Genomic DNA, 13,913 nt, shown 5'->3' with positions numbered 1-13,913 from the left:
ACGAACGGAGGACTCAAGTACTAGGCCTGTCCGTTTGTTGGAAATATACCAACCCTGAAGGAAATGGCAATGAACGTGGCAACAGCCTACAATGTCACTGTAATCCTCAGAACACGCTGCGTCTTTAAGCATGGCTGTCGGAACCGGGGGCGGGGGCACACCCCCCACTTTTGTGAGACGCAAAAATAATGAAGCACGATATTTACACAGCATCTTTTCTGAGTTTGTTCAGAAAAGGCTAGTTTTCAAAACGTTTGGAAAGGCACACTTTAAGCCGACTTTTCTCGTCTTGGACGTCGCATCAAATTACATCGTGTTCTTGTAAATGCTGGAAACCCATGGTGCGCTCGAGCGGCTACTTCTGATAGGATGCGTGCGCATTATCTGGAGTCATTTGCCCTGGGATATTACGAGTACCTGTAGCTAACTCGAACGCGGCGACCCCTGTTTATTACTGGTATACACCTCGGCACGCACTAGGGGTGTGTGTTCTTGTCCGGCCTTGATGAGGGACCAATTTCACCATGCCCGTGGCACGTTGGTCAACGTTAGTGACGAGTGTTGGACCACATTGAAGGCATGCATGATTAGGGGTACAGTCCAATTCAAACTCCATTGAAAACAGTGTAAAATCAGCACTGTTCAGGGCCCAATAACATGCACGCCAACATCCCTGAGATTTCTTGTCTGGTCACTAATCTTTCAATTTCTTTTCAATTTTTTTGTGGGTTAACCAATTACATTTTTAATTATTCCCACAAAACAAAATCACCCCCCCCCCAAAAAAGTGATTTTTCCGAAGTCTGATTGCAACCATTTTTCAAGTGGAACTCTCAACTTTCTCGGGCACTTACACTATGAACTTTCAACACCGTGAAAATGCAGTTTTACTATTAAATCACCGTGAAATTTTTGTCAAGGCAATGTAAGCCCGTTTTCACGGTGGAAAGTTGATCAGCTTGGGAGCGGATTAGCTCACAGCAGTTTCACGGACTTTTCACGTCAACATCTTCGTAGCTTATGGTCCTATTGTTATTCATAACGGTACACCAGTCCAGCTTCCCACCGTGGAAGATGGGAAAACAGCGGTTTAACTGTCAAAGCGTAATAAAAGATTATTGTGATAGACAGCCAGGAATTAGCGTACCGGTTACCAACAAAAGGAGCGATTGAATACCCCTGTTTAGGTCTGGGCCTCCGGGAACCAGCGGAAACCTTGCATGAAGCAATATTGCGTGCGTGTTTTCGAACTACCGTGATTAGCGAAATGCGAAGGGAACTTGTGAAAACCACAAAACTTTCTTTCCACATGTTGTGAATGTAAAGCAGGTGTTTTGTGAACACAGGATCCTGTCTTTCCTAGAAAAGACAGGATTGATTTTTCCTTTTTTGAGTTGTGAGAAGAGATGGATACACGTACGATGGCTCAAATTTGCCGGATGCAGCTGAACAGTTGATAAGCACATTTTGCTTATGTAGAACCATGGAGGAAGGACACAAGTTTTTTTTCCCCAGCTCTAAACTGTGACACGATTCATAAAATTCCACGAAACTTGGTGTTAGATGTCACAACACCCCCCCTTGACCACATACCAGAAGACATATGAATATTTCCAACTTTTGTGGGCAAAAGGCACATTGAGTGGTGAAGTTGTGAAGTTACCACATCGAATTATGGAATTGCCAAAAGACTGTGAAACTGTATACAAAGTGGTGGAATAACAAGCAGCAGTGATGGCTTTTTACTAGTCTTTAAGCAGAATTTTCACTAGTCTGCGTCTTCCCCCAAATGTCAACATTCTTTTTGGCACTAGTGTTTTCTGCTCCAACATCATGCATAACAGTGTGCACTCGGTGCTGACTGTTGTTTAATTGTCGATGAGTAAGATCATAAATGGCCATGGGAATATGAATTTCCAGAATATTCATGAGTATAACTCTACTCAAGCAAATTAAATATAAATCACAGATATGCCACAAAATTGAAATAAATGTTTCTGTGAGGTGACATAATTTGTGGGGAGTCGTTTTGCTGAAGTCCCTACAATGATCTCATTCAGCTACAGGCCATGATGTAGTGTATGAACAACCTGGCCGGGATTACATGTACATTGCAAGGATGCGAACATTGTGATTGGGGTGTTCAGTGTACATTTACACCTGTCACCACCACAGTAAGAAGACAGATAATGGTACTTTTTATGAGACAATGGGTCCTTAAAGAATTTAAAGGATTAGCCCCACCGCAAAGTTAACGAGGAAGGCCCCCTAAATGGGCTCACTGCATTTTCATGGTGTTTTCACTTGACCTCAAGGTGTCGGCAAGGGGTCATATCCGGGATTATTTTCACGATGTTTTCACCACGTGAACTGCCATGAAGTTGCAGTGAAAAAACAATTTCACAGTGGAACTGCAAATTAACTGCAAATTCATGGTGCTGAAATTCATAGTGTTAGGACCATTTTTCAACCGTAGTTTTTAGCCATTCTGCTCTCATATGAAAGCTCGAAGACCCAGGGAGTTGATCCTGGCAACGATTTACACAATCTCACCATTTTGGGGGCCAAACAATCTCTTTTTTCAAAATATACTGTGGGGGGCACTTTTCAGAAACTCTCACTTGAATTAATGGTCTGCCCCCTTTAGGACGCAAGGTGCAAAACAAGATGGCGGGCAATATTGAAAGAAATTTTAGTTGTGGTAATCATAAACTCTCACCCCTCAATCTGGTTAGAAAGAATTCTAACGGTATGACTGTTCTTACGTATTCCAGCTTGTAATAAGTTGAATGACAACTTAAAGAACCGTTACAATAACTATTCGAAATGCACCTGACATGGGCAGTGGGCACGACTTAGCGCCACACATACAAGTAGGGCCGTACATCCTGTCGCCAGTAGGCCTACAGCCCTACTTGTATGGAACCCTGGTGCAGATTGTCGGGAACTTTGGACACAATTTTTTCCCGCAATAAAACAGCCAGACAATTTTACTTACATCAGTCGACTGCTCGGATTTTACTATTTGACTGTTCCATGACAAAAAAATATCGCATTAGTATTTTTTTTAAAGAAGGTATCTTTTTAAACCCAGCGTGTAATGTATGCTGACGATGTCCGTGGTCATTTTGAATAAATACGCACGATACAATTTTCATCATAAACTTACTGAAGGTGTATTTTTTTCCCGATACGTCATATCAATTTTTTGCAGAAGCCTCATGAAGGCCACCGGGAGCGACACATTAGCAGAATCGGTAGAGTTGTGCTAATGTATATAATATGCAACACAAATGAAACGAATTGTATGGTACAGCACGTAGGCCTACGTACGTGTATATTGGTTTACGGTTTTACTGGAAATTCTTGTCATTATTTCACGTTGTAAATGCAAGCAAATTTGGGGCCAAATTACAGAAGCAAGTGGCCCGGAAAGTCCTCAAGATTGCACCAGAGAGAATCTAGAATCCAAAATTTCCCGGGGCCCGATTAAGGGCCCCGAACCCCACGCCATGGCTTCGCAAAAATTGATCACTTAAAGGATGGAAAACACTGGTGCCCCCTCCCCACTTTTTTTATACCTTTTTATACCTACACTCATGTTGGAATTTTACCTTTGTCTTCCTCAGTAATATTTAGGAAAAGTTACATTGAGATGCATGTATGTACAAAACAAATTTTCTTAACGACCTTTCACTTCTGGCGATATCGTATCTACATGTAGGTCTCCATGTTCATGCACGTTTGTTTTCACTGCCCGTGCTTACGTGAAAATGAGATTGTACAACGTTGCAAAACTTCACCTACTTCCAGTCGATGGTTTCCAGATTCTGTTGAGTTGACACCATGCAGTTGTTGTCAGCAAAGGTTAGATAAAATTTAGAATCTTTCGTAAGTGAATTAGAATATTGCTTTAGATTTACTACTTATAAATTAAAGGACTGTTTTGCATTGCACTGATCTTCATGAATTTTAGATTGTCGTAAGTGATGGGTCTATTTTTGGCAGGATATTTCTCTTTTAGGTCAGGTAATTTTTCAGTTTCTATAAATTGATATACTTAGCCTAGCAAATATTTTCCAAAGCCCTTTTTCTGAGTTGGATCTTTTAAGAAGTAACTGAACGAAAAAATATTACAAATTCTAAAATCTTTACACGTTATTTTTCCTATCCAAGGGTTCCAGAAGCGCGCCATCAGGGGTCAACTTTCAGGCTCTATTGGCTTACTGAGGTTTCGGAGCTTTGAGAAAGCCTCAGTGTGACTACACGCGACAAGACCGCAGTGGGAACACCGTTGCACAAGCCCCACGAGCCTTTACGTTCCCAGCCACTTCTGCTCAACCTTCGGCCTCTCAAGCTGGTACTCCCTCCCACTTTATGATAGGTGATAGCTCCCTAATAATTACTCTAAAGTCTCACCGTTCGCAGCCGTCCACATGGTGCCGACAAAATTTAAAGCACAGCCCAAACTTAAACGAGGTTGAACACTAAACTCGCTAATAATACGCGATGATGCTTCCCTCTTGACATCTGGAGACGAACTAACTAGAAAATTACTGACTACGCACCACTAAGTGCAGCAGACGTCAGGGGGACCAGATATTTCTAACCAAACTTGTATCAATCCATTGACTGTTTCGCTAGACTACGTACTCAGGTTTTTCTCTTGGCACTCGGTTTAGTGCAGCGATAATTTTCTCACCTTCCACCTTGGTAAGATAGGTTCGAATCAAGCCTAGGTCACTTGCAGGTTTTCCCCAAGAATTTCTTCCATCTCTATTGTCTTTTCTTGTTTCCTAAGGTTCTTTCGTTACAATACCGTACCAGATCTGACGTTTCATTATCAGAAACCCCATCCACGTTGAAATTCGTTTTGCAATTACATGTATACGGTACACGTTCTTTCCCGAGGTGATGGTCTCTAGTACCGCAAAGTGTATTTTGAACTTTTAGCCTTACACGGTGTTCTGCAAACTAGACTTGAGTGGTCCCAGTATAAAGTTCAATGCTCAAATACTATTTACACAGTCCCTTTTTAGCCACCGTCATATGACCTTCACCGTCATGTATACACACACTGGCAGCCAGTCCACTTTCCGGTCGTTTTTTTTTCAGCAACAGATCGTTTTTACCCGATAATGAAACGTTTCAGGAACAGAATACTGCTTTTCATCTCCTACGCGTGTTTAATGGGCACATGCCAGGCAGACTTGCCAGCGTGTGCTAAAGTAGATGACTGCTCGTGCAAGACAGACGACGGTAAGGAGATCAACATCCGATCGTTGGGATATCAGGGGAGCCAAGCTCCAAGGTTTGTGCTTTGTATTGCTTTTAGAAATGTCCTCCCAGTGTAATACGTGGTCACTGTATGTGATTAGTTGTTACTGCTTATCTGCCAATCATGTAGTTGTAAGATTTTTAGTTGGATCATCAAGGGAACGTTGATTTTGATTTAATACACGTATTTATGTTGTTTGCCTGCTAATCACAGCGTGAAGCGGCAAAGTGTAACTACTAGGCCTTCACAAAACCAGCTATTGATGTTCTGATATAATAGTTCTCAGTGGCGTAACCACGCGGGGGGCAACTTGCCCCTCGATGGGTTTTTTTTTTCACTTTTATTTTCATTTTAATATTCATTTATCGAATGTTTAGTTTAATGTTATTTTATCTATCAAACATTATCACCCAAACCCTATGAAAAACAACATCATGAAATGAACGCCGGGTTCTCGGGACCGCGAGTAAGTCTTTTGATCATTTTCTCCCCCAACATCATGTCAAATAAGCCCGAAGTCCGAAGCCAAACCTTATGAATTTGAACCCCAACACACACACAGACCCAAAAAGCTACCGATACGCTACTGATGGTTCTGGTTGGATTTTGCTTGACACAGTTTACTGAATATCTGTTCAACATTATCTTAACCCCTTCAGGTTTGGATACGTTCAAGCTGGAGCCGGATCGTGGAAGTATGCTTACAATCCATGCTATGCCTGGTCGGATACTAGTGCCTGTCAAAGCATTGTTGTAAGTATTGCAAATTGATCACAGCGTAATCTATTTCCTGGACAACCTTTTAGGACATACAGTACTGTTCTGTGGACTTCACAGCCTGGGCGCCTCCTTCCCCCCGAAAAAAAAATGTACAAACAGGGGAACACAAAAATAGGGAACGGGATCGAGTAAGGGATGGAAATCGCGTATTATTTTGGTCAGTTCACTGTCGATGAGTCCTTCCCCCCCGGGAAAAGTCTTAGCGACGCCCATGGCTTCATGCATTCTCGTACCAAATGCTGCACTTCATGACAATAAAAATGGAGGGTAGAAAACAAAATACATGTGCGCCAGTTTTGTTGTTCTTCCTGTTATAGGCTTGCCAAGAAGGGCTTGATGATCCATCTCAGAAATTTGCCATTGGTGATTCCACAGCAACATGGACGCAAGATACCGATAATTACTTTATTCGGTACTCTAGCGTGGATCAAGGAGTTATTCGGTAATATCTTTTGGTTCTAAGGTTTTAATCGTTGAACCGTAACTAACTAACTAACTAACTAACTAACTAACTAACTGACTAACTAACTAACTAACTAACTAACTAACTAACTAACTAACTAACTAACTAACTAACTAACTAACTAACTAACTAACTAACTAACTAACTAACTAACTAACTAACTAACTAACTAACTAACTAACTAACTAACTAACTAACTAACTAACTAACTAACTAACTAACTAACTAACTAACTAACTAACTAACTAACTAACTAACCGTGACTTTAAAGACTGTTATCAGTACTGATTGATTCTGGAATAATAGTTTAAATAATTTGCTTGGCTGCGGGGCTCCCACTAACAAACAAATGCCATCTAATTCCATTTTTAAACAGGACATCATTGGTGAAACTGGTGTGTGATCAAAGTGCAGATGAACCCAAGTTAGACACATTCGGCTCCGGAAATGAAAACCCTACAACATATGTGAGCGTCATAGAATCATGATTTTCAAGTAATCCTAGGCTACTGTTCACCGTATTGATAGCATCCAGCGATGCAGACGGCTAAATGATTGGCGAAATAGCCAATAATTCAGTTGCCAACTTCTACATTGCAGACAGCATGAACAAGTTCTACACGTAGACAGTTACATGTGTACTTTTGCAGGCCGCAGGGCTAGAAAATGCCAATATACAAACATTAAAATTTCGTCATTCCTATGAAATAACGTGGAAAATATTAGTGGGTGTTACTTTTTCGTTGGCTACTGCATGGCGTGCAAAGTTAACTTGAATCCCGGAATAGAGATATCTCAATTCCTAGACGTGCCTAGCTAACATTTATTCCCGGAATAAAGATTTCTCTATCACTAATAGAGATATCTCTATTAACCAATAGATACATCTGTATTAAGTTTCCGCTTCCGAGGTCAGCAGGTCGCCCACGACGTATTGTGTTTAAAAACCTTGAGGGTTTCGAATCATGTCTTAATACTTGTACTCCCGTAGTTGTTTACATATTTAACTAAGAAACGTGAAACAACCCCCTGTTTTTAGTGGAACTTGCTGCGTTACGTTACAATGACCTTTCCGTTGGCCCAGTGTGTGGAACTGGAAACAAAATAAGAGACATCTCTATTAAGAATAGACATATTATCTCTATACGCGGATTAAATGTTCACTTTGCATGCCATACTCCCGTCTCTATTCAACAAGATGCTCGGTTGTTTTAATTCTCCACACTATCACGATCAAAACATTAAAAAAAAAGATAACCTCCGGTATGTCCTCTTTTCTTCGTTTCCATAAAATCATCGTTTTACATGCGGTTTCACCTTCACCAGAATTTCACCTTAACATCCAAGTGTGCCTGTCCTGGGGCTTGTCAATCCTCTACACCAACTTTTAATCCCCCACATCGTGGCATGATCAGTCCAGGATCTGTCCTTTGTATCATGTAAGTCCTGTTTAGCAAGTTTTGGCTCTTTCAAGCTGAGACCTTTTCCATGTTTGCATCTTATTCTGGCCAAGTTGTAAGAGTCATCTTCGGCTACAAAATTTTGCAAAATTAACACCATTAGGTTTATAGCTCCAATTTATTTGGATATTTACCAGCTGAGGGCGCTAGCGTCAAGTCTATTAATGGTCTGATGCTGAACAAGGGAATAGAATGTACCTTTATCTGTGGCCGTATTCGAGCGCTTTGGACTGTGGCAGCCCTCTCCGTATGGACATTTGTTACTTCGGCCGCAGCCTGATGATGGCCGTGGCGTAAATGCGTCATAATAAAATAATCTTAGGACATTGTTATGACCATTAACTGCACTTCAGTTCGTTGTCTTTGCCTGGTATTTCAAAATTATGGTCGGAAAATACAGAAACACAAAACGCTGTATTTTACTTACTAATATTTCCCCCCCCTACCTCGGGGGTTGACAGGCTGAGACAATAAGTTTATCAAATCGTGGAACTATAATCCGTTTTATAGCTTCATGAGCTTCAGATTTTCCACAGGGAGTCCAGCCTGACACTTCGGTATTTTACAACCATGTTTATATTCCAGTGTTCCAGTGTTGATAGTGGTGTACCTGGTTGCGGGAGTTCTCTTCATGAAATTTGCGCGCCATGCTGAGGGGACAGACCTAATACCCAACAGAGACATTTGGACTAATCTCTACGGCAGTATTCGGGTAGGACAATCGTTTGTGACAGCTCCATGAGATTAAGGAATAAGGATGCCTCCGGGAATTTTATGTCAAATTATTTCCATTTCATAAAAGGGGGCTGGAAACCGGAAGAAATGTTTAAAAGGGTTTGCAGGCCAGTGCTTTTGTTCCACAGCACAAACGAGGTTTCCCTGTATGTGGAACAAAAGAACTGCCCTACATGATGGATACCACGCAAAGCCCCTATTGCTTTTTCAAATGTATTTAATCCTTATTCATAAATACCTTGGATAGTTTTTCTATTCCTATTGGTCGAAACGCGACACGTGCCCGTGTATTAACATTTGATAATGTCCGCTTAGAAGTAGCCTTGGTCAAGGCATTCGTTGCAGCGCAGTGCGCAACTACCGCTCGAAATCTAGGCGAAGAGCGACCTCACGCGGTTTAAGAAATTTGCAAATCAACTGAACCAGGACGAACGCTTGAGGTCACTCTTTGCCTTGATTTCGAGCGGCAGGTGCGCACTGCGCTGCAACGAATGACGAACGCCTTGACCAAGGCTACTTCACCGCGGTGCGCTGCAAGTTCAATGAAGGGGATTCTATTGGACAACTTTTAAAAGCAATATATGCCTACCATAAAATAGATGGGATTGTTTGCGAAAATGAAAGTAAAGTTTCATAACAAAATCGTTGGAAATCCGTGATATGCTGACTTCTTTTGACTCTCTGAATAAAAAGGTATTTTATGAATAGGAATAAATATGTACTTGACTAGTCTCAACCAAACGTTAAGACCTTGCTCAGGAGAACGAACCCTGATAATGCCTTCCTGCAGCTCGGGCATGTAGTCGCGTCTGTTCTCCTGAGCCGGCCTTAAACGCACGTTTAGACCGGCCAAGCACATATTTTATTCATACTTAAGCAGGGTATTTCGACTGTAGGCAGGCCACTGGCATTAGCTGTGCTGATGTTCAGTTAATCACAAAAAATTGACTTTATTTACCTTGTACACAATAATCCTTTTTGCTTTGTCCCTTTTTTACTTAGGATGGTTTCATATTTGTCTTCACCTGTGGGAAGAAGTCTGGATATGACAACGTGAAATAATTTGACATGCTGCGTATGCTGAAATTCATGGTGCACGACACGAATGGATTTCGAGAAATAAACTCACATATGGTCATGGTTTGACACAATACTACTCAAGAAAACTGTACACTGGTGACAATTTCAGTCTTTTTTATCCCAACGGCCTTTATTCACGGGGAAGCCATTTTTTCTTGTTCCGTTAATCCATCATACTGGATTTAGTGTATGAAATGGCGTGGTTCAAGACTACATGTATTTGAGGTTCTAAACTTCACTTTGTATGTGTTTTTTTTTTCTGTATTTTTTGCTAATGTCCCTTGAAACTTTTTAGACAAGAGTTATCACAACTTTATAATTATTCTAAATCAAACTTGGCATGAATTTATATTTCGTCGCGTTTCTATTATTTTTAATCTAGGATTCCTAAAATGAAAGGTTTTACCTCACTTTCAGTTCCAGATGGCTGACATATGAATTCAGTCGACTGACGTCAGTTCAGAAAGGGTCCTTCAAAATTACTGACTTTTTTAATGTATCTTAAAGGGCGTACGGGGGGACTACCAGCGAAGAAACTGACGAAGAAAACTGAGTATGGGAAATGGAACAATGTTCATATATATTCCGTGGATGAGAGCACAAAACGCTATAAATGCAACATGTGTGTATACGTACGATAACATATGCTGCAAATCCTCCGTGAATGGGCGGTCTGATCGACAGTGTAGTCATCTCATTGTTGATCTCCAAACGGAATGTGAAACGTGGATACCAAGAAGCCCTATGGTATTCTTATCTCTCTTTGTAAAATGGAAGATGCAGTTTTTAGGAGCCGCTGAGGATTAAGTAATTTTTCTCGATAATATCATAGACAAGCAAAATGAACTTGATGAGGATACGGTGCGAGAGTAATAACTTGAAATCTCCAACTGCACCATGAAGGATGATTAAATCTACGAACCAGCTCCATGTAGCTCCTGTTTTGAAAATACCATACCTGGCAATTTGCGGTTCTTTATCGGTGTTCTTTACCTACCGTTTCCATCTCGTATGTTCAAGTCCCTTTGCCGAAACGGACATTTCGTCACCAACACCACGAAGTAACACAAATCTATAGATGTGTGCGCGCTTCAACGCGTATTTTATAGAAATATGATATTTTCGTTTTCACGAAGAGGCACAAATGTCTTGCGTCACGTGCTCCGTGATTTGCTGTATTCAGAAATCGAAGTTCTCCTTAATTTACACAGTTACGAGTTTAAGAGCATTTTTTCAGTTTAGTCAGCCATTTACGGGGAAAATAAAACCATTTTAGACATTTAAAGCTTTTTTCTATGCTATATTGACAAAACACACACTTGTGCTCCGGGAAAACGAGATTGTTCAATAGTGCACGAGTGTACAATATGCGCGCGCACACATTTGTGTCACTTCGTGAAACCAAAACTGCTCTAATCACGCTTTTCATGAACTGGCACAAAAGTGAAGATGTGTGTCAGTTCGTGGTGTTAGTGACGATTTAGTTGTTTACAACTGTGCGTGCATGATACAGTTAAGAAGCACACATTACAGTTTGCCCGTACTGCAGACGACGCACGGCAGTGACGTTTTTGGAAGGGGCACTGAACGAAAAAAATCCACCCTATAAAACAGGTAGAAAAAAAAAAGAACGCGATTGTATTCAATTTTTCAGATGTATTTTCAGGCGAACAATTGCTGCCAATAATGAAAAGTGGACTTACAAAACACTTTCCGGACGTTTAGGAATTGCAAATGACCGAAATGATTCTTCATCTTTCATAAAATATTTTTAATTCAAATATACTACACCAGGGCCCCACCAGGTGAATCATCCTGTGGTACTACCCTGTCTACCCAAGACACTGTATCCAGGGACTGGTGGGCTGTGCGAACAGTGAACTGGATTAAATTGTCGAACACTAAACTGTTGATATTTTTTTTGAACTTTTGATAGTTTGTATGCAGTTATCAAAACTGTGTAAGTTTGAGATTGTCTAGGGCTCCTTATAATTTTGAGCAGTTGTTCACAATGTCATGAGTGTTTGTACATTAGTCTGCAAACTGCAAGTTTATTACTGGTGACCAACTTGTGTACACATAACGCTGTACTGTATCTGCTAAGCAACAGCAGTCTTTATTATCTTGCTAACTGCATTGCGTACACTGTTGGTAGCGAATTTGTGGTGAACCAAAAACGGGGCAAAATGGCCAAGTTCCCAGAAAGGAACTGGCAAAGCACAGGACGTGCCAGAGGAGTTCAAGCTTTTCAAACAACGCGTGATCCTGTACATTCAAGATAGCGACATCAGACAGCCTGAAAAACAGGTCATCAAAATGAAGATTGCTGTGGTTACTGAAGGCTTAAGGCGACTCAATGCTTCAGGTCTCTCTGAAGAAGAGCAACGTAATCCAGATAGGGTGTGGTCAGTAAGGCGCTCATCAAGCAAATCACCTGGCAGACAACGCCGCCAGTCGCGTAGCACATCCAGAAGGCGTAGTAACCGCAGCTGCGCCTCCACTCGCAGTTGTTCCAAGGAATGCAACCCCAACCGTGCTACTGAAGAACAAGACTACCTGGATGACCAGTCCACAATGGATACACCTCCTGAGATGTTCAACTCTATTACTCTATCTGTGTCAGACTTATGTACGGCAGCAGAGTATCGGCGAGGACCAGCTGAGGCATTCACCACACTTGACGTGAGAAGTGAGAATCTCGTGAGAAGTTCTTTGTCGTAGATGTGCCAGGACCTGCAATTGCTGGTCTCCCCACGAGCCAAACCCTGCACCTTAAACGATCCACACTGTTATGTGCGAAGCCACATGCCAGCCCCAATGCCCGAGTTCGAGACATCCAAGTTCTCAGGGAGCGTTACCCGAAGCAGTTTGATGCCTTAGGTGACTTCAAGACACCTGCTCGCTTGCACCTCAAGCCCGATGCTGAACTGCACATTGATCCACCTCGGAAATGCAGTGTACACGTCAAACCTACATTGCAAGCCGAGCTGAGCAAAATGGGGGTAATCGGTAAAATTTCAAAACACACAGACTGGTGCTGCTCCATCAAGACATCCGTGAAGAGGGGCAGCTCCCTCAGAGTGTGTCTGGACCCAAAGCAGTTAAACAACAGTCTAAAGCGGTGTCCACATAAGATACCCACTATGGACGAACTCAACCCACAATTTGCACAGGCGAGGTTTTTCTCCAAATTAGATGCCAAATCAGGTTATTGGTCAGTTCGCCTAGCAGAGGAATCCGAGGAGCTGACAACATTTCGTACTCCCTTTGGCCGCTACTGCTTTCGTCGTTTACCCTTTGGCCTATCTGTGAGTCAGGACATATTTCATGCAGCAGCACATGGATCGCATCACAAGCCAGGTGCCCGGATGTGTGGGCATCGCAGATGACGTGGCAGTCTTTGTGCGCACTGAACAGGAGCATGATGAACTCGTCATTTATCTGATGGAAACCGCTCAGCGAGAGGGTGTGGTATTCAACAGCGCCAAAAGTGAGATAAAGGTCAAGCAGATACATTTCTTTGGCTCCATCTACTTTTCTGACAGTATCCATCCTGATCCAGACAGAGTCACAGATATCCACGCTATGCCCACACCACAGGACAAGGACGACCTCAAACGATTCCTTGGCATAGTGAACTTCGTCTCACCGTACATACCGAAATGTGCAGATAAGGCTTCTCCCCTGCGTGACCTTCTACAGAAGGAAGTACCGTATCTCGCCACAGTCATGCCTGCGATTCTACGATCCTAAGATCGATGCCGTTCTGGAGGTGGATGCATCTCAACGTGGGCTTGGAGCGTGTATCACTCAAGAAGGACAACCCATTTCATTTGCCTCAAAGAGCGTTTCCGACTCTCAGAGCACATACTCCAACATCGAGAGAGAAGCTCTGTCCCTTGTATTCGGCATCAAGAAGTTCCATACTTATTTGCTTGGATGCAGATTCACCGTCTACACTGACCATAAGCCGCTGGTCACAATCTGGCGCAAACCACTTGCAAGTGCACCACCACGCTTGCAACGCCTCCTCATCAAGCTGCAAGGTTATGACTTTAACGTTGTCTACAAACCAGGTTCAACGATGGTGATCGCAGATGCACTCAGCAGACTACCC

General features: G+C 42.2%; 1 protein-coding gene across 1 annotated transcript; it reads left to right on the top strand.

Annotated features, from left to right (window-relative positions):
• Positions 1-5,090: 5,090 nt before the first annotated feature.
• LOC110973317 (uncharacterized) lies at positions 5,091-13,440 on the top strand. The gene is made up of 7 exons (XM_087133743.1): positions 5,091-5,311; positions 5,938-6,031; positions 6,376-6,500; positions 6,898-6,988; positions 7,848-7,960; positions 8,567-8,693; positions 9,719-13,440. Exons 1-7 carry the CDS (start codon positions 5,139-5,141, stop codon positions 9,776-9,778), a joined length of 783 nt encoding a protein of 260 aa, XP_086989869.1. The 5' UTR covers positions 5,091-5,138; the 3' UTR covers positions 9,779-13,440.
• Positions 13,441-13,913: the final 473 nt, after the last annotated feature.

This window comes from Acanthaster planci, linkage group LG02, assembly GCF_054643075.1.
Source record: "Acanthaster planci isolate LZ-2023a linkage group LG02, COTS_SCS, whole genome shotgun sequence".
Classification (NCBI taxonomy): Eukaryota; Metazoa; Echinodermata; class Asteroidea; order Valvatida; family Acanthasteridae; genus Acanthaster; species Acanthaster planci.
The sequence above is the reverse complement of the archived record's forward strand: the minus strand, read 5'-3'. Positions and strand labels throughout refer to the sequence as shown.